Source organism: Podarcis cretensis, assembly GCF_951804945.1.
Source record: "Podarcis cretensis genome assembly, chromosome: 8".
NCBI classification, from domain to species: Eukaryota; Metazoa; Chordata; class Lepidosauria; order Squamata; family Lacertidae; genus Podarcis; species Podarcis cretensis.
This window is the reverse complement of record NC_137177.1, coordinates 36786001-36805290: the sequence shown is the minus strand read 5'-3', so window position 1 is coordinate 36805290 and position 19290 is coordinate 36786001. Positions and strand designations below refer to the sequence as shown.

Sequence of the window (19290 nt, the reverse complement as noted above, 5' to 3'; positions counted from 1 at the left end):
AACCTTGTACTATTGAGGAGTGACGCTGTAAGCTGTTTAGAGCCTGTGCCCCATAATCCAATACCAAAATATTTATTTTCAATACAGTGCCATTGTGACCCTCTTAAGAATGTTGGGGCGGGGGTGAACAGGGGAAGGACTAGACCATGTGAAAAGTGAACAGAATATTTGAGCTGCAGTTCATTCATTTTTGCCTTTGTATTCAAGTTGTAACAAATTGCACCTAGACATTCTGTTGTTGCTCCCATAACCTAGGTTTAAGGTGCCATTTAGCTCCTAGCTTTCATATCTCAGTTTCTAACACTGCAGGCAGCAAAATCACAAAATTGGGATGACACATACAGCCCCAATTTTTAAAAAGGAAGAGCAGCAAAGAATGGACTTAACCAATCCATGAAAGAACATATTAGACAACCTAGTCTCAGATGGGCAGGTGAATGTGTTCTGTGGCTCTGCCCATGTACATTCAACTGAATGACCCACTTTATAATGCCAAACCCAACTGTGGACTCCCTAAGGAGATCACAATTGCTGTCAGCTTAGCAATTATTTCACTTAATGTGTTGTCCTAATGCGTTCTCAGTTTCCGGCTTACAGTTTGTCTGGGGTGTACAAACCATGAGCTTAGGTTTGGATGATCTGCTACTGGCACAGAGGAGATAAAAGACAGCCAGTGTGATACAGTGATTAGAGTGCTGGTTTACAGCCTGGGAGACCAGGGTTTGAATCCCCACTCAGCCATGAAGCTCACTGGGTGAACTAGGGCCAGTCACTGCCTCTCAGCCTAACCTACTTCACCGGTTTGCTGTGAGAACAAAAATAAAAGGGCAACCATGTGCACTGCCTTGAACTCCTTGGAGGAAAAGGGATATAAGGTCACACATCACTCACTCCCTAAGACAGAGGGGCCTCTGCCACCTGGTTCGAAATATAATTGCTTTCTGTTTCCTAACAAATATTTGCTTCATCTTGCACCCTTTGCCCCGTTGAAAGAATCCCAGGAACTCCTCCTGGCCTGTTGACATTCCCTAAATATATTTGAACGGAGGCGATAGTGCAACTCTTCTCCATCGTCTCTTCTGCTGAGTAACGTCAGAAAGGCAGAGGCTTGGGAGCCCAACTGTGAGTTGGCTTCCTGGCGGGGTGAAAGACCTCCCCAGGTGGAAGGGCGGCGGGAATCCGTGGGCCTGTGTCCGTCGGCTCCTCGACCCTTCCCAGCCCACCCATCGGCTGGGATTGGGACCGGCGGGCGCTTCTAGATCCAAGAGGGAAGCGCGGGCGGAGCCTTCCGGCCCCTCCATCCTTCCTGCTGCTGCTTATCGAGAGCGGCTCGGCGGAGTGGAAGCCCCGCCGAAAGGGAGGGAGCTGGTAGGGCGGGGACTGCCGCCTGCGGGCCGCCCAACCGCCGCTTGGCTGCCTCCGCCTCCGCCTCCGCGCAAGGGCTGGCCCGACGGCGGGGAAGGAGGAGGCTCCAGCCTCTGCTGCTCCCAGCGGCTCCGCCCGGCATCGCGCTCCCGCTCGCCTGCCTGGGTCGGGCCTTCCTCTCGCCTCTCCTCCTGCCGCTCGCTCTCCTCCTTCTCGCGGGCGATGGCGGCGCTCCACGGGGCGGCCACCAAGGCCGGCGCCCCGCCGCAGATCCCGGACACCCGTCGCGAGCTGGCCGAGCTGGTCAAGCGCAAGCAGGAGCTGGCCGTGAGTAGGAGCCTCCCCCCCGACGCCAGGGGAGGGGAGGGGAGGGCTAGGCCTGGGCGATGATGATGATGATGATGATGCCCCTGGCCCGGGCAGCGTGGGCGGGCGCGGGGAGGGGTGTCTTCTCTGCCCCTGCTCCTCCAAACGCCCCCACCCACCGCGAGGCTCCCCGCTGCCCTTCCCCACCGCGCGCCCGATGTTTCCTCTCTCCCTTCTGCCCTTTTGCAGGAGACGCTGGCCAACCTGGAGCGGCAGATCTACGCCTTCGAGGGCAGCTACCTGGAAGATACCCAGATGTACGGCAACATCATCCGAGGCTGGGACCGCTACCTGACCAACCAGAAGTGAGTGGAGGGCGGGGTGCAAAACGGAAAGCTGCCCTCAAAGAGGACTGGCGTCATGGGTAGCAACAGGAGACCTCTAGCAAAGCGCTTTGCAACTGTGCCAGGTCCACCCTGCTCTAAGTGATAAACCCTATAGCTCTCTTCTGGGGGGTGTCCCATGGCCTGGACTGCTGCGGGTGACTCCCTGCTGCCCCCCTTCCACTTTGAGCTACTCCTTCCTTCTCCTCCCCCCACCCTCCACCTCCTGCCTCACCAGTGCTCCTTCCCTGATTTGGGGCAGGGGCTACAGCCACCTCTCTGGGGTCCGGTGTGTGTGTGTGTGTGTGTGTGTGACCCACTGGGCCTGGGCCTTAATCTGTTGTTATACAGCAGCCACAGTTTATTCTAGAGTCCAGAAGGCGGCCTGCAAAAGGGCACTCCCTCCCACTTCTTCTTGAGAAGAGAGGGGTGGTTTCCCCGTTTGAGGTGGTGGTTGTGGGGAGATGCTATTTCACAGGTCTGCCCTTGACTTACACCAGCCAATAGGAAGGCTGCTGGATCAGGCCAGTGACCCTTTTAGTCCAGCATCCTGTTCTCACAGTGGCCAACCAGATGCCCCAACGGGAAACTCACAAGCAGGACCTAAGGTCAAGAGCCCCCTCGTCTCCTGTAGTTTCTAGCAACTGGCATTCAGTAGTATTTACCTTCTCTGACCATGGAGGCAGAGCATAACCATTCTGGCTAGTAGCCGTGGATAGCCTTCTCCTCCATGAATTGGCCTAATCCTCTTCCAAAGCCATCTTGGTTGGTGCCCAGCACTGCTTCCTGCAGGAGCAAGTTCCATAGTTTAACAATGTGCTGTGTAGCTGTCCTAAATATTCAGTTGAAGGTCCACAAATTCTAGTGTTTTGAGTCAGGGAGAAAAACTTGTTTCTATCTATTTTCTCCTCTCTTGCTTCCAGGAACTCCAACAGCAAGAATGACCGACGGAACCGCAAGTTCAAAGAAGCCGAGCGCCTTTTCAGCAAGTCTTCAGTCACATCAGCTGCTGTGAGTGCAACCTGGGGGCGAGGCCTGTGTTGTTTCTCTGACGTCTCCCCCTCCTATGTCCTTTCTTCCACCCAAACACGTGGAAAGCATATTGCATGATTTCCAGTAACAGGTACTCAGAAGCATTGCTGCCTCCAACTTTTGGTCCTCCTCTAGGTAGTCTCCCTGTATCCTCTCCTATTGACAGGAAGAAGTCACTGAACTGATCCCTCAACTTCTCTAGACATCTTTCAGGTTGAGCAAACTGTGTTTATTTGTTATTTTGAAAGCATTGGAGTTATTCCTGCCCAGTTTTGGCCAGCCCTCTCCCACAACACACACCATTTGGGTCCTCCCAGTCTCCTTCCTTCCCACCTTGTCTTATTCAGGTGTAGTTTGTTCTTTGTCCTCTGAGCACTGAGGGAGGACCAATGCCAGCCCTCCTGGGGCAGAGGAAGCTTTCCCCCATCACTAGATGCCTGAGATCCTGTCAAGGGAGATACTGCCAAAGCATAGAAAGTAGGGCAAGTACTTGGAGTGGGGTGGGATTTGCAACCTGTGCCTGTCCTATGGCACAATCTCGGAAGTCCAGCCAAATGTGGCACCTCTTTGAGTGGCCTGAGAAGGAGGCGATGGGGTGGAGTCTCCCAGAAGTTCCCACAATCCTCCTCAATCTGGTCTCTTTCGGTTTCCTAGGCGGTCAGCGCACTGGCAGGAGTTCAGGACCAGCTCATTGAAAAACGTAAGTTGGCCTTCCTTCCTGCTGAGCCCCCTTCCTCTCTTGTGATCTTGTCTCCACACTGCTCACTTCACAGATGCTGTGAAATCCAACTCAGAAGGTGCAGAGTTGGACTGTCCCGCTTCTGGAAGAGAGCAGGATTGAATGCCAAAAGCTCCCTGCACGTGGAAAACTTAAAAAAAAAAATTAAATATTTTATTGAAGTACTGTAAATAAAAAACCCAATACAATAAAAACAATAGAAATATCAAAAAAAGTGCAGTATATCTAGGTGAGACCCAATATTAGACTGGTAGAATACTTAAGACCATTAGGAAAGCTGAATTTCATATTACGCTGTGGAGAGAGAGTCCCGTGTGCTTGTTATGTATAATATAATATCCCACCAAACAGTGTAATTTTTTTCAGGGTCTTCTAAGCTTTTGCCACCGAGTAATTTAGGAGTTATTTTTTCAGCTAATGCTAAACTTCACATATTTTTATACCAAAGCAGAAGTCACAAGTCCTGCAAGGTTTTCCCTGAGAGCTGAAAACTGAGTTGCTCTTCCCACAGATTTAGTAATTAAAGCTGCAGTGAAGTTGTGTTGGGATTTTTGAGGATTTTGGTCATTTCTTGACCAATTGTCCAGCATTTGAATGCCTGTGGGCAGTCCCACCATGGGTGGAGGAAGGTGCTTCTTTCCCCACATCCCCACTAACAATTCTGGCATCACATCAGTAATTTGCACTGGTACGTTGTGCCATCTGCATAGGATTTCCATGGAACACTCCCTCATGTAAGCCAAGGCTGTGATTTATATCATTTAGATGACCATAGCACATAGAATCTATTGTCTGCATGTGCAGGTCTTTCTTCTGTGTAAGTATTAGGCCTAATCAAACAGACCAGTGAGAATATCTACTAATTCGGCACATTTGGCTGACACTAGGCCTTTCATGTGGAAAGCTAGTGCATCAAGGAGAAGGGCAACCCTTGCATCACCCAAATCAGCCCATGTTTCTCACTTATTTACTCTTCCATCCTGCTCTGAGTTTTCTGAGATAAGAATAGGTTAGAAATATAATGATTTTTTTTTTAATTAAAAAAAAAAGTAAATTGATAATTCAGGTGTGGCTGCAAAAAGCACATTTCCCCCCTGCTGTGGGGGCTTCCTTCCTGACCCCTGGGGGCTGACCTTCTGACCAGATCCAATGAGAACAGCTGTTTCTCCGAGCTCTGAGGCACGCCTGGATTTCTCCTTCAGGGGAGCCTGGCAGCGGGACGGAGAGTGACACCTCCCCAGACTTCCACAACCAGGAGAACGAACCGAGCCAAGAAGAAGCCGAAGAGCTGGACGGCTCCGTCCAAGGGGTGAAGCCCCAGAAGGCGGCATCCTCCACTTCGGGCAGCCACCACAGTAGCCACAAAAAACGGAAGAACAAAAATCGACACAGGTGAGGTGGGCGAGGGCCAGGTGTGTGGGCTGAGCTGGAGTTGGGGGGTTTAGAGGGCACCTTCTCTTGAAGGGCAAATACCCTGCCAGAGGATTTCCCCCTCTGGCTTGGCACATGTTTTGATCTTGGAATCATAGAATTGTAGAGTTGGAGGGACCCCCAAAGAGCATCTAGTCCAGCCCCCGTGCCGCAGGAATCACAGCTAAAGAACCCCTGCGGGATGGCCGTCCAACCTCTGGTTAAAAACCTCCCATGAAGGAGAGTCTAACCCTACCAAATCTTTCTTTTGAGGTGGGTGTTGAAAGGACTCTTGATGGCACAGAGCAGGGCTGGGGGACTGGATTTTTGGGCCACTTTGACAGGTGGACAGGGAGAGTGCAGTGCAGCAGTTAGAGCAGTGCTTCCCAAACTTTTTCAGGCCACCGCTGCCTTGGTTCCATAACCTCATCCCCAGTGCCCCCTACTCTGTAAAAAGCATTATTCAAAATAGTGGTTTGCATGACCCGTTAAGGTAGATAATAACACACTAGAATTCAAAACAGTAACAGTTAATTGCACATTTATTCAAAATCCAGTTAACGCTATTTAGCTTAATTATTTCAAGAAAACTGATGAACTTGATACATTGATACCAGCTTTTCGAAGTCTGGGTGTTATTTACACCTCTAGCGGCCTCCCCCCTCCACCCCTTTGCCTCTTAGTGCCCCCCTAAGGAATCACACTGTCCCCCAAGGGGCACTACTTCGGGAACCGCAGAGTTGGAGTGTTTGACTAAGACCTGAGGGACCAGAGTTCAAATCCCCACTCAGCCATGAAGCTCCCACTGGGTGACCTTGGGGGCTCTTGTCCCTGTTTCCAGGCTAATCTACCTCACAGGGTTCTTGTGACGATAAGATGGGCAGAGGGAGAACCAGCCAATGCCACCTTGAATTCCTTGGATGGAAGGAGGTGGGGTAGGACTGTTGTACATAAATAAAAATACATGACAGGTCATAGGATGTTCAAGGTGTGATTGCAGAGGAAGAGGAAGCAGGAGAAGGTGCCTTCTTGACTCTTCCTTTACAGGCAAAATCCTGCCCTTTCCCTGTTACTGTGCAGGGCAATAGACGAAGATGTTCCGTTAAAAAGCAGCCCATTTTTCCTGTAAAGGAAGAGTCGGGGTGAGAGCACTTAGAGGGGGCTCCAGCTTGAGGTCTCAAGCCTTACCTTGAATTTTCTTACATCTAATTCACCTGCCATCAGGGCTGGGAAAGGTAGGCGTGGTTTATTTTGTTTGTTTTGTTTGGAGCATTTGCGTCCCGCACTTCAGCCCAAAAGACTCCCAGAGCAGCTTAGACTAGTGGACAAAATTGTGGAAACCTTTTGGAAAAGGTGTATTTCCGAGGTTTGATGGCTCATAACACCACTATATCAATGGAGAGATAATTTAATGAAGAATGCAACATTAAGTTCACTTACCTGTATTCTGTAAAAAGTTATACCTAAATAACCAGAAAAGGGAAGCACAACTTCCTTATGCTGATATGCCTATCCTTCATTTGAATGTAGCCAATGAGCATGAGTGTTTAGAGAGCCAATCAGGTGTCATCTTGTTTTGGCAATGATCCAGTCAGGTCACAGTAGGATTCAGCTGTTGATGTTATGTACTGGAGCTGAGAGGAGGACATTGGTTAGTGTGTTAGGTGATTGCTATCAGGTTGGTTGGTTTTTTTGTGTTCTTTCATTTAGTGAGCTTGTAAAACATAATAAAATTAAAGAAGTGGTGCAAAGAGTTGACTGGTAACCCAGAAAGCGATGTAAAATAGTACTGTTAAATGAACAAGGCTACAGTTATGAAGAAATTAGAAGAATATTGGTGGAAACTTAACTAAAGGTGGCATTTCTAAATTTTTGAAGAGGTATAAGGAGACTCAGTCACTGCAAAATCAGACTGGTAAAGGCAGGAAAAGGTTTCCACAATTTAGGCCACTAGAGTACATATGATCAAGACAAGACAGTCCCCACCTGCAGGCTTACAGTCTGTTAAAAACAAACAAGCCATGAAATGCAAGGGAAACGGAACAGGGAGGGAAGAGGAAAATGAAAACAAAAACTTGGGTACCGATTTCTGCACAGCTGTTCCTCTATTGACCAGCTGGCACAGTTCAGGAGCAGGAGGTGCCTGATGGAGCTAGGCCTCTAGCAAAGCTGATGAAATGAGCCTTGCTGGTACCCACCTCTCCCACAGAGGCAGCCTGGGGGGAATGGCTGCCTGCAGGTGACAGTTGAGGGCAGAGGAGGCCCGATGGGGCTGGTCTGTCCCAGCAGAGCCAATCATTCTCTGCTTCTCAGCTCTCCCACGGCTGGAATGGCACCCAAAACACCATGGTGGGTCACCTGGTGGACCAAAAGTTCCCCACCAATAATGTAGAGGGAGGTAGCTTTATTTTAGTAAATTTTGATTCTTCATTCCAAGGAGCTCAGGGTGACAATTATGGTTCTTTCTTATCCTCTCAGCAGCTCTTGGGAGTAGGTTAGGCATGGTTCACCCGGCGACTCACTGTTTGGAGCCGGGCATTTGATTCACCACTGCTCCATGCTGACCCTCTTGAGCAAACCCATTTATGGGTTGCGGGGGGGGGGGGGGAAGCCGCCCCAGGGGTGCAGTTCAGGTCCACAGCAAGGGATGCTCCTAAATTAGTGGGGGTTTGCCAAGGGCCCAACTCCAAATAGGAAAGAGGCCTCCGTTGAGCAGATGTCAGATGGAAAATGCAGGTGAAATGTCACCTCTAACTGCAGCATGTTATGGCTATTGGCATAGCCCCATCTGGGTCCAGGCTGCTCTGTAACAGTGAGAGGGCAGGGACCTGCCCCATAGAGAAAGTGCAATCTAGGAAAGTGCAAAAAGTAGTGGTGGGAAAGGGGGGCGAGGGGTGGAAAATGGGAGTCTGCCACAGTTTCACATCCTAGGTGGGCATTCAGAATATCTGGCAGCTGGGTAGAATCAAAGATTTACAGAGTTGATAGAGCTGGACAGGATTCCAGGATTCCAACCCTCTGCAGTGTAGGAGTTGCAGCTCAGGAATCCCCGACAGATGATGGCCCTCCAACCTCTGTTTAAAAACCACTGATGTTGTGGGGCGCTTCAGGCTTTCCCTTCCTCCTGGGTGCTCCGGACCAGGAGTCTCATAGCCATGCTGTGTTTGACCGGTCTGTTGAAAATCCCAATCCCCCAAGAATCCAGACCGGGGTTTGTGAGTGAGGCTGGCATGTGCGTGAATGTCTGGGACTGAATCTGTTCTGGTGCTGCTTATTCCTGCCTTTGCTCTCCCACCTTTCCGTGTCAGCTCCCTCCCACCCACTGCTACTCTGCCCTTAAGAGCTGCCTTTGCCCCCCTCCCCATCATCCTTCTTCCTCCTCACCTGCCTGTTCCCTCCCCCTGCAGCTCTTCTCCCCTTGAGCCCCATAGGAATGCTCCACAGAGCTTGTGGGGTGGGAGGTGGAATCTGTGGGGTGCCAGGCTGAGAGGCTGGGAGTGGGGCGGGGGGGGGGGGGAGAGGGAGGGATTTTAAAGGCCGGTGCTTGGTCATCAGATGCCCTATTCTGAAGTTTGGATCATCGCCACTGGCTCTGTTTTTATTTTTGAATAAACTTGCTAGGGTGGCTAATCGACTAATTAATTTTAATTCCTTAGTATATTAATGTCTGTTGCTTTCTTCCTTTCAAATGCTGCCCCCTCAGCCCGTCTGGCATGTTTGATTATGACTTTGAGTAAGTTTGACTTGACTTAGTTATTGTGCTGTGTTTATAGTCCGTAGACCTTTCTCCACACCAACCCCCCATCCCCTGCTTTCATCTCTTCCCCCCCCCCACCCCCCACTCCTCCCTCCCGCCATGCCTGGTCAAAGCTATTCTAACCCATAGTTTATCTGTTTAATTGTAGGTATGTATATTAGGTTAGGCTGGCAAGTTTTTTAAAATACAGACAAAAGCGCATTGGAGGTAACTTTTTATTTAATAACCTTGGCAATATTCAATCGGCTTCCTTCTTCCGCTTCCTTTACATCATTTTAAAAAGCAGATAAACTTCTGTTGGGGTTTTGAAAACTTGATTATTCTTGCTTTGCTTTCTGAAGCCAATGGCCCATGTTGGACTTGGCCTTTTTTCTGCCCCGCTGCAGAGAAACACAAGGCCTTGATTTGGCTGGGGTAGCCAAATCCTCTTTCAATCTGACATCCGCTCTCTCCTCAAAAGAGCTGCACTCTTTAACCTGCTAACATAGCGCATGACATGTTAACTCAGTCTATGGATGCTGGCTAACTCTCTAATTCATTTTCCTTCTGATTGTGTGGGTAGAAAACTGCATTTCTGTGCAGGGTTGGGGTATGTTGTTGGGGTGGGGGCAGATTCTGCTTTGGCCTGGCTGAATTGGCAACTGGGGACAAATTAACCACGTTCTGTGGCTTGGTTTTTGGATCTGACTTTTCCCTGAATCTCATCTGAAAGCTCCTTTCTCTTTCTTTCCTTGCAGGATTGATCTCAAATTGAACAAAAAGCCCCGAGCTGTAAGTATCATCCTCTGACCTTGGAATGCTGTTCTCCGCCCCCTACCTTCAATCCCCTGCCCTCCCTCTCCACCCAGTTCTTCTTTCAGTGACAGAATTCTGGGATGGGGAGGGTGGATGAGGAGTTAAGACAAATCCCATCTTTTCACTAAGGGGTGAATCCTTCCTCTACTCATCCTCCACTTAATGAATGGAGGGCAATGTGTCTAAGTGGTTAAGCTTCTTCACACAGCTAACTTGGGCGGCTTTAAAAGATTAGACAAATTCATGGAAAGGGTTGTGCTAGCCATGATGGCTGGGCTCTGCCTCCACTATTGGAGGCAGTAAACCTTCTGAATCTCAGTTGCTGGAAACCCTTGGAGGGGAGACTGCTTTTATGCCTGGGTCCTGCTTGCTGGTTTCCCACTGCAACATCTGGTTGGCCATTGTGAGAAGAGGATGCTGGACTAGTTGGGCCGTTGGCCTGAACCAGCAGGCAGTTACGTTCTTGTGTTTTCACCCAAGGCAGTGTTTAAATCTGCCTTTCTCTCTGGCATTGCCCCTGCTGAGCTAAATCTTCCTCCCTCTCCCCACACTGAATGCAAAGAGTGGGGTGGGATTCTGAAGCAGCAGTTTGTGGGAGCAGCTGTACTGATGCCCTGCCACCTTATTCTTTCCTGCCACAGGATTACTAGATGCCTCCATGCTGAATCTTCCAAGAGCCTGTCTGCCTCCTGCCCCAAATCCCAGTCCGCCCCAGGAGACTGAATAAGCACAAGGCCAGCTCTTTCCCACCCCAGACTGCCCAGGTCTCCTGGCTCAGCTCAGCTCAGATGATGTTGATGGGGACAATCTGTGACGGCAGCAGCAGCTGCTCCTTCTTTGCTTCCTTCCTTCTCAGCTGTTCGGCAACAGACGCCCACCTTGGATTGGCCAGCCTCACTGCTGCTGTTCCATCATGTGTAAAATAACCATCAGGAAATGCTCTTGTTGATGTTTCCTTCTGTTTCTTCTGGTTGATTATAACCCCCTTTTTTGCCTCTTGATGTTGCTTTTTTAAAAAACAACAACAACAAACCTTGATATTTAAATTACAACTTTTTTATAAAAAAGAAAGAAAAGAAATGGTCCAGCTGTGCTGCCCCCTTGTCTATGTAGGTCCTCTTCCCTGACTGTGGTGATGCTGGGGGAACTACTTCAAAGAGGCAGTGGGTTGGAGCAGGAAGGTGACTATTTAATTCTCCTGATGCTTGAGAGGGATAAAGGCGGTGGGGGCAGAGTCTCTCTCTTTTTAAAAAACACTTCTGTCTTTTGTTTGTAAATAAAGCCATCAAACTTCCATCTCACTGAGCTTGTTTCTGAGCAGGAGGCATGTCTTATTCTGGGGGTGGGGGTGGGGGAGACCTAGCTGGCCAGCCAGCCTGGGTCAGGGCCAGATCCTGCTGGTGGTGGTCTGCAAGGCACCATTGCATCAAGACAGGGAAGCCCTTTTGCAGCCAAGAGCTCTGGGGAGAGGCAAGCAGGCCCTAGCAGGAGCACCTGGGCAAGTGCTGGGGAGGGGGGCTTGGGAGGGAGTTCTCTGATGTCTGTGCTGGCGAGTTTTGTCGGCTCACCTGATTGTGGCCGTTCGTGTATCCAGCCTGAAGCACTTGGGAGAGGCCTTCTGAGACGTGGGGACGCCAGGTGGTCGTAGGATTGGGCACCTTCTTGTTAGCAGGGAGCAAAGGAACCAGAGACATGGATTTCCAAAACAAGCACCTGAAAATCACCCAGTTCTGCTTTCATCATTTGGGCTGTTCCAGTTTTGCACTCTGTTGTCACACCTCCCTGAATTTCAAGGATTCAAAATTATGGGAATGGTGGAGAAATCTCTGTGACCGAAGATGCAGGAGCATCACCTGGGCAGGTGTGGGAAATGTGTGCAACCACCTTCATGGTCTGCTGTTTGCCTCCCCTCTGGCTCATCCCCTTTTCTCGCCACTCCTCCCCCTGCCAAATCAGCATTTAAACAAAGGCACCTCAGACAGAGGAATCCAGCTAGGAAGTAACCAGCCAAGAGTGCCTTCAACCTAGATGTTAAAAGTCAGACCCTACAACCAAACCTCCCACCAACACCAAGATAAATCACAAGTCACCTCCCTTTGCCACATTGGAACCCCTTTAGCATTTAAACTTATGTTGCAGTAAAGATGGCAAGAAAGCCATTGAAAGGAGGATAGCAAGTTAGGCAAAATGCACTGGGACACCAGACTTCTAAGGGGGTTCCTGGGGTTCCCAAGGGAAGTATTGGGAATTTCTATGTCTGGGCCCTGACATTAGGTGCAGAGGAAGGCAGCCCACATAGGCAAAATATCTTGGGTGTTAAGTAAAGGCAGCATATTTTCAGTTGATTTATTATTACTGCCATTTTTTATTGCAGCCAGGAAGAGGAAGATCAATCCTTATTTATTTGTAAAAATATTTGTATACCGCTATATTATCCAAAGTATATCAAAGCTGTTTACAACAATAAAAACTACCACCTACTTTGGGAACTACTGTATTAAACTTTTTAAATATTGACCCTGGGTGAGCTGTTGCTTGCCTCTACAAGGAAGTGGAGGCATCTTCTTCCTGGGACAAGGGTGGGGAGACTTCACCCCCTCCCCCCAAAAAACTGGCAGGCCTCCTTGCATGGCTCCTTGTAGAGTGACCGTGTTTGGGATTTGCAGTGGGGAGGTATGAACCTGGCTAGCTCTCCTTGAGGTCAGGCATCTGCACCAAAGAGAACTACCGGTAATATCAGTGAGCATCCCTCATGAAGGCTTCCTTTGCAGAGATGCCCAAAGGGAGATTTGCTGCCCTGCTGAGAGTACTTCTGTGCCCCTTAAAGGTAAAGGGACCCCTGACCATTAGGTCCAGTCATGGCCGACTCTGGGGTTGTGGCACTCATCTCACTTTATTGGCCAAGGGAGCTGGCATACAGCTTCCGGGTCATGTGGCCAGCATGACTAAGCCGCTTCTGGCGAACCAGAGCAGCGCACGGAAACGCTGCTTACCTTCCCGCTGGAGCGGTACCTATTAATCTACTTGCACTTTGACGTGCTTTTGAACTGCTAGGTTGGCAGGAGCAGAGACCGAGCAACGGAAGCTCACCCTGTTGCGGGGATTCGAACCGCTGACCTTCTGATCGGCAAGTCCTAGGCTCTGTGATTTAACCCACAGTGCCACCCGCGTCCCTTCTGTGCCCCTTAAGAGTTGCAAATTGTGCAGAACTTCAGTCTGCATTAGCAGCAAGAACTGCTTCTATCTTGGAGCCCCAGGCAGTGTCTGTGTGGCTCGTGGGAGGTCTCTTAGCCAGCCACTGGCCAGCCCTGCTTAGCTTTCAGCAAGCAAGTGGCTGTGTGGGCCTCCAGGTGTGGCTGGGACCTGAGGTTTGGGAGCCCGGTAATCTGTTCCCAGAGCACCAGCAATGTCTGAAAATGAGAGGCAAGGAGAGGCGAGATTAAGACCTAATGAAAGGGCTAATCCCCCTTCCTCTCTTGCACTGATCCTCTTGGGTCAGGCAGGCGCTTATCCCTCCCAAGGCAACATCCCAGAGGGGAAGCCACAATCCCAGTCTCTGTCTTGGGCACCTGGTTTTGCTTGCAGCAGTGGAGCGAGAGCAGGTGAAGATGATACTCTGCTGGGTGGGTGGGTGGGTCAAGGCAGGCATCCTGGGGACAGGAGGCAAATTCTGCACAACATGCCTCTGTCTGTCTGTCTGTCTGTCTGTCTCTCATTGCATCTCTCTCTCTCTCTCTCTCTCTCTCTCTCTCTCTCTCTCTGTGTGTGTGTGTGTGTGTGTGTGAGAGAGAGAGAGAGAGAGATGCAATGTCAACCATGACAAATATCAGGAAAGAAGATGTGCTGTAGTCATTAGCTGATCCTGGGCATTTCCTTCCTTTTTGCCAAGGTGGTGTTTATGAGACCCACAGTTTCTCCTCTTTCTTCTGCAGAGGTGCCATGGTGCCCTACAAGAGGCTGCTCCACCCCAGAGCTGGCTTCAAGTTGCTTTTGGCGCTGGTGCCAAAGGCCCTGGATGGGCTTCTTCTCCTCTGGCGAGCCGTGTGGGTTAGTATATGTGGAGTAGTGTAGGACTTCATTAGCAGGCTGGGAGTAGCCTTGTGACTGGGTGAAACATAGCTCATGTTTTCCCCTCTGGGATCAGTCAGCCAAAGGGGAGGAGCCTTTCAGGAGATCACTGAGTTTTGCCTTTGCACAAACGGACCTTGCTGAACTTTTGCAGTGGCGTAGGCAGGGATAAAATGGCACCATTTAGGCACCGGCTACACCCCCATCTCTGCCAGTGTTGTGGGCTCGCAACTGACCCCTTGATGCAATATGGACAGGGTTTGTCGTTTTTCAAGAAGAAACAACATTCCATTTAGTGATGGCTTTTCCAGAGTAACATCTGGCTTCTAAAATTGTTTGGTGGGGAAAGAGTTAGTATGTACATACATTTCACTTTTAAATTTTGAAAAGTTTGCATGTTGGTTAGCAGACCATCCCTATTTTCCAAGGACAGTCCTGGATTTACAGGAGCCATCCCCATTTCTGATTTGATCCCAGCATGTCCCACTTTTCCTTAGGATGTCTCTATTTTCATCGGAGAAATGTTGGAGGGTACGGGTTAGAGTGAATTGGGGGAGGTTCTGTGAGGTTTGTGTGTGGGTTTTAAACTCCCTTGTTAATTGTGTCTTGTTTTTTAAACTCTCTGCTTCCTACTCCTTATTTATTTGTTTCATAATACCTATCTACTGCTTGGTTGTAAAAAACAACCCTCAAAGTGGTTTACAAAGAGAATAAAGCTATAAATTTATCAGAAAAACAACTTTAAAAAAACCACACACAAAACATTCAAAAGATAAAACCAATAAAATAGATTAAAACCCGCTTCAGCTTTCTAAGCATCTGCATAGGCTTGTCTAAACAAAAATGTTTTTAGCAGGTGCCGGAAAAGAGTGCAATGAACGTTCCTGCCTGATATCCATAGGCAGGGAGTTCCAGAGTGTAGACGCCGCAGGCTGTGAGCTTCCTTTCTGACATTCCTCAAATGTGGGTGACAAGCAGAGGGTGGAGAAAGGCAGCCATGCTGCGCATTGTGGTTCAGAGGTTTGCACTTCACCAAACTGCAATGCCCTGGATTCTTTTGGGGAAGCCTTGGCAGATATAATGCTGTAAATGTGAGGCAGTTTGGTAGGTCAGGTAATGCACCCTCAGGTGAGAAAGGGGGTGGGTGGGATTTCCTTGCCCTTCTAACTGCTCTCTTTTCACCTCCACAGGTTATCTTGTTCTGTTACAAGCTCTGCTGGGAAGCCGCCTTTGACCTTGTGCAGGAGGTAACAGCCCTGAATCTTGCAAGTAACCCCCCACCCCAATGCCACCTCTATCCAAGCTAAATAGACACCTCAGCCTTCGGGGTGTCAGAGTGTTATAAAGGCTGGGGGTCTAAAATACTGTTATACGCAACCCCAGTCTCCAAATCGTGAGAGCATCCTGGGGTTCCAGGAACTTACCCAGGGTTTGGTTTTCTTGGAATGAAGGTTAGAGAAGACTGTGGTGTCTTTAGAGTACATAGTTTTATTTACACATATATACAACCTGAGGATGAAGATGGAGGGGCTCACAACGTCAACACCCCAACAGATCTTGCTTCTCCATTTGTCACAGCTTTGGATCCAGCATAGAGGAAGCATGTCTCTGTGTCTCCAGCTTCCAGCTCACTCTGGCTGCTGTTCTCCTACCCAGCAGCTAGGAATGGTGGTGGATGTGAGCCCCGCCCATTAACCCAGTGGGAACCATCACTCAGCTGTAGCTTTTGCTACCTAGCTCATTTTTGGGGGATGCTGATGAAAACACTTAAGTGGCCAGCTAAGGTCATTGTTTTACAAAGAAACTTGTCTGACTAGTTTAGCAAACTAACTAACCCTCACTGGGTACAGGACCCCAAGAATTGGAAGGGACTAGACTGACCCCCCCAATCCACAATAAAACCTTGAGTTTGATGTTCTCACCCTCTGCTGCTGTCTTAGGCTTGTTCGTCAATGACTTCATGGCTGGAGGACATCAGTGAAGCCCACCAAGGAGATGGGCTCCTCTCCTCACCAACAACCCCTGAGCCCCAAGAGGCAGGTTTGTAGACTTATGATGGGCATGGTTTATTTTTTTTTGGGGGGGGGAGTGAGATGAAGGGGTTGAACTAGATGGGCCTCCTGATCCAGCTGCTGCAGGCCTCTTCTTAGTTGTTTTTTTTAATGGTTCATAGATGGAACTTCCACAGACAGAATCATGGAATGGTGGTGAGCAAGAGTGAGAGATGGCCATTGCTCTTACATCTTGCTTGTGGGCTTCCCTTTGGGGACATCTGGTTGGCTACTGTGAAGACAGGGTGATGGGCTAGATGGGGCCCTGTGTGGCCAGATCCAATGGCATCTCCTTCCATTCCACCCCACTAGTCCATGGAAACCAGCTTTGTCCACCTTAGGAGCAAATGGTTCTCCAGGTTCTCAGGCCGAGAGAAGGGTCTTTCTCCCTACAATTTGGGATTGTGTTAACAGAAGATGCCAGGGACTGAGGTTGGGACCTTCTGCAAAGGCTCCATTGCCACCAACCTCTGGGTTTCTTGTCTGAGGGTTGCCTGAAGTTTACAGGCAGAGGCAGTTGGGGCAAGGTATCTAACATCCTGCATCACAGGGGGTTGAACTAGAGATGACCCTTTGAACCCTTCCTTCTCTACGATTCTATGATCTTGGTGTTTCCAGGTGCTGAGAAACTGGGGAAGATGGTGCAGATGCTCCAGGAGTCCAGCAGCACCATGCTGGGGCAGCTGGTGGGTCTGGAGGCTGAGGTGCAGCACATTAGCCAGGAGCTGCGAGCTGAGAAGCTCCTGTGGAGCAGCCGCTACCTGGAGCTGCTCAGGGAGCAGCAAGAACTGCTTGTGCAGGTGGGCCTGGAGCGGAACCCCCCCGTTTCCCAGGAGTCACTTCCTTAAGGCTCCTCTTCAGCTGGAAAGATGGTAGGGCAGGGGTGGGGGGCAAATCTGTACCCCGCTCCCAAAGCTGTCAGGACCTGCAGCTCTTGCTATTCTCCCTGGCTGTTCTCGGTCTAATGGGAATTGGAGTCTCAGTGGAATGGGCTACCTAGGAAGGTGATGGACTCTCCTTCATTGTGGGTGGATGGACAGGGATTCCTTAGTTGTGATTCCTGGAGTGCAGTGGGTTGGACTAGATGGCCCCTGAGGTTCCTTCCAACTCTAGAGTTCTATGATTCTATATCTGGAGGGCTACTCCTAATGGAAGGGCCTCCACATACCTGTGCCCCAAGGCAAGGGTTTATTTTTGCAATTATTATTTTGCAAATCCCAAGGGCTAAGGCCATCCCAAACTGAGGACAGGCTGGAGAATGCCAACGGGAAGGTCCTCTGGGGAAGCCCCACCAAAGGGAGAGAATGGAGCTGCGTTCAAGCTGTGCTAATGGGCTTTGGCAGCAGAACTTCAGACTGGTCCCCCCACCCTACAGATCATCTCTTGTTGAAATTTATATCCCACCCTTCTCCCTCTGCAACAACCCTGAGTCCAGTCTCCCACCTCTCAGTCTACCCTGCCCCTGCTGGGTGTCCATCCATGGCAACAGAAGTGACACTCGCTCAACTGGCAGCAGCCAGCCCAGCCCCTCCCCAGCTGGCTGATCTCTCCTCCACCTCCCTTCATGGCTTTGCTGTGGGAGACGCAGGCCACTCCTGAGCAGAACGGGCTCCACAGCAGAGTATCAATGTCAGCCAAGCCGATGTGGTGTAGCGTTAAGAGTGTAGGGCCAACACCTGGGTTCGAATCACCACTTAGCCATGAAGCTCACTGGGTGACCTTGTGGGTCAGTCACTGCCTCTCAGCCTCCACCTACCCCACAGGGTGGTTGTGAGGATAAAATGGAGGGGGTGGGCGAAGAACCGCATAGGCCACCTTGAGCTCATTGAAGGAAAAAAGTGATATATAAATGCAAGAAGTAAAATAATAAATGAATGAATCAAGCCCTCTGTTTGGTGCAGTTCCAAAGGCAGGACCAGACTCTGTGGCTGCAGGACATGGAAGGAAAGAGCGATGCCCAAGAGGCCCTGGGATGCTACACAGAGGCTGGTGGCCAGAGGACACAGGCTGCAGCAGGCAAGTGAGCCCAAAGGACAGGGGATCTCAAGCTGGTGATGGAAGGGGAAGCTATATGGTGGTTTGGCAGGTCAAGGTGGCAGAGGAGGAGAACTTGCAGGGTGGCGAGATGCAGGAGGGGTGGTGGAAGTAGGCAAGAAGCTGGTTTCTCCCAAATGGGCTTTGCTGATGTGAGTTTCAGCCTGCAATATGTTTCACCACCTGTATATTTTTCTGCTTCCTTTCAGAGCTTCCCTCTCCCTAGTCTTACAGACTACGAACAGAAGCCGGCTGAAAACAAGAGAGGCATGCTCAAATTGCACAAAGAGCCCCTTGTGGAAGGAGAACTGGAACCCACATCTCTGTCCCTAGCCTCCTGGATTGCACAGGCTCACTGATAAAATAAACAGGATTAAATAATCTAGGGGTTGCTATATTTCAAAAAGTGAAAATCTGGACACAAAAGTTGTTGAGCTTTTAAGCAGGTGCCGGAAAAGAGTGCAATGAAGGCCTCTGCCTGATGTCAATAGGCAGGGAGTTCCAGAGTGTAGACGCCGCAGGCTGTGAGCTTCCTTTCTGGCATTCCTCAAATGTGGAAGCAACAGTGTCCCAGAAGGTGGCAAGCAGAGGGGTGGAGAAAGGCAGCCATCCTGTGCATTGTGGTTCAGACAGTCCAGAGACACTGGACACTGCTTCCAATGGCCAGATCCCAGCGATGTCTGGGAAATTCCGGATGTATGGCAACCCTAATTAATCCCAAAGCCAGAACCTTTGTGACAAGGGGGCCTCTGGGCTATACTGGGTTGCCTTTAGGTGGCTTGGGGGGGGGGCGGTCAGATAACTCCATACCTGTCCAACATTTCTCCAATGAAATTAGGGACATCCTAAGGAAAAGTGGGACATTCCGGGATCAAATCAGAAACTGGGACGGCTTCTCTAAATAAGGGACGTTCCTGGAAAAGAGGAACACTTGGAGGGTCTGTAACTAGGCCCATTAGGAGTTCTGTCCTCCATGAGAATTTTCTTGCCTGAGATTCAAAAGAAACTCCAGGCTATGGGGGCTTTGATCAGATAAAGCTCCAAGGGTCTCCAACAGGTAAACAGATGGATGCAAACAGGAATGGGGCAGGGGGATAGACAACATTTGTGTGTGTCCTTGACTGGTGGGTTGGCACCTCTCTCTGCCTGCATTCTGACCATGGTCTGTGGTGCTTTTGGTGCTATGGAGGGTGCTGCCACTAGGTGGCACCCATAGCCTTCTCTGTTTGCTGGCTAGCTGGCTAATTCTAAAAGGTCTCCCTGCTTTCAGATTTAAAGGGCATGGAGACCAGCTTCTGGAGGAAGGATGGGGTGACAGGGATTGAGTCAGAGCTGGTGGTGTGTGGTGTG

At 49.9% G+C, this 19290-nt stretch overlaps 2 protein-coding genes across 5 annotated transcripts; both read left to right on the top strand.

The window, feature by feature from the left end:
- The first annotated feature begins 1439 nt into the window (after positions 1-1439).
- On the top strand, positions 1440-11081 carry MEAF6 (MYST/Esa1 associated factor 6). Of its 4 annotated transcripts, XR_013841896.1 has the most exons (9): positions 1440-1692; positions 1921-2036; positions 2978-3065; positions 3741-3786; positions 5028-5217; positions 8939-8968; positions 9141-9199; positions 9730-9763; positions 10429-11081. XR_013841896.1 is itself a non-coding variant. In XM_079988499.1 (8 exons), exons 1-8 carry the CDS (start codon positions 1588-1590, stop codon positions 10435-10437), a joined length of 618 nt encoding a protein of 205 aa, XP_079844625.1. In that variant the 5' UTR covers positions 1440-1587; the 3' UTR covers positions 10438-11081. The 4 variants fall into 4 exon arrangements, 2 of the variants coding, with proteins under 2 accessions (XP_079844625.1, XP_079844626.1); XM_079988499.1 differs by lacking the exon at positions 9141-9199; XR_013841897.1 differs by lacking the exon at positions 8939-8968 and having other exon boundaries at positions 1445-1692.
- Positions 11082-11132: 51 nt separating this feature from the next.
- LOC307222903 (uncharacterized protein) lies at positions 11133-18530 on the top strand. The gene is made up of 7 exons (XM_079988501.1): positions 11133-11648; positions 13720-13834; positions 15046-15102; positions 15796-15895; positions 16525-16706; positions 17808-17922; positions 18150-18530. Exons 1-7 carry the CDS (start codon positions 11626-11628, stop codon positions 18164-18166), a joined length of 609 nt encoding a protein of 202 aa, XP_079844627.1. The 5' UTR covers positions 11133-11625; the 3' UTR covers positions 18167-18530.
- The last annotated feature ends 760 nt before the right edge of the window (positions 18531-19290 follow it).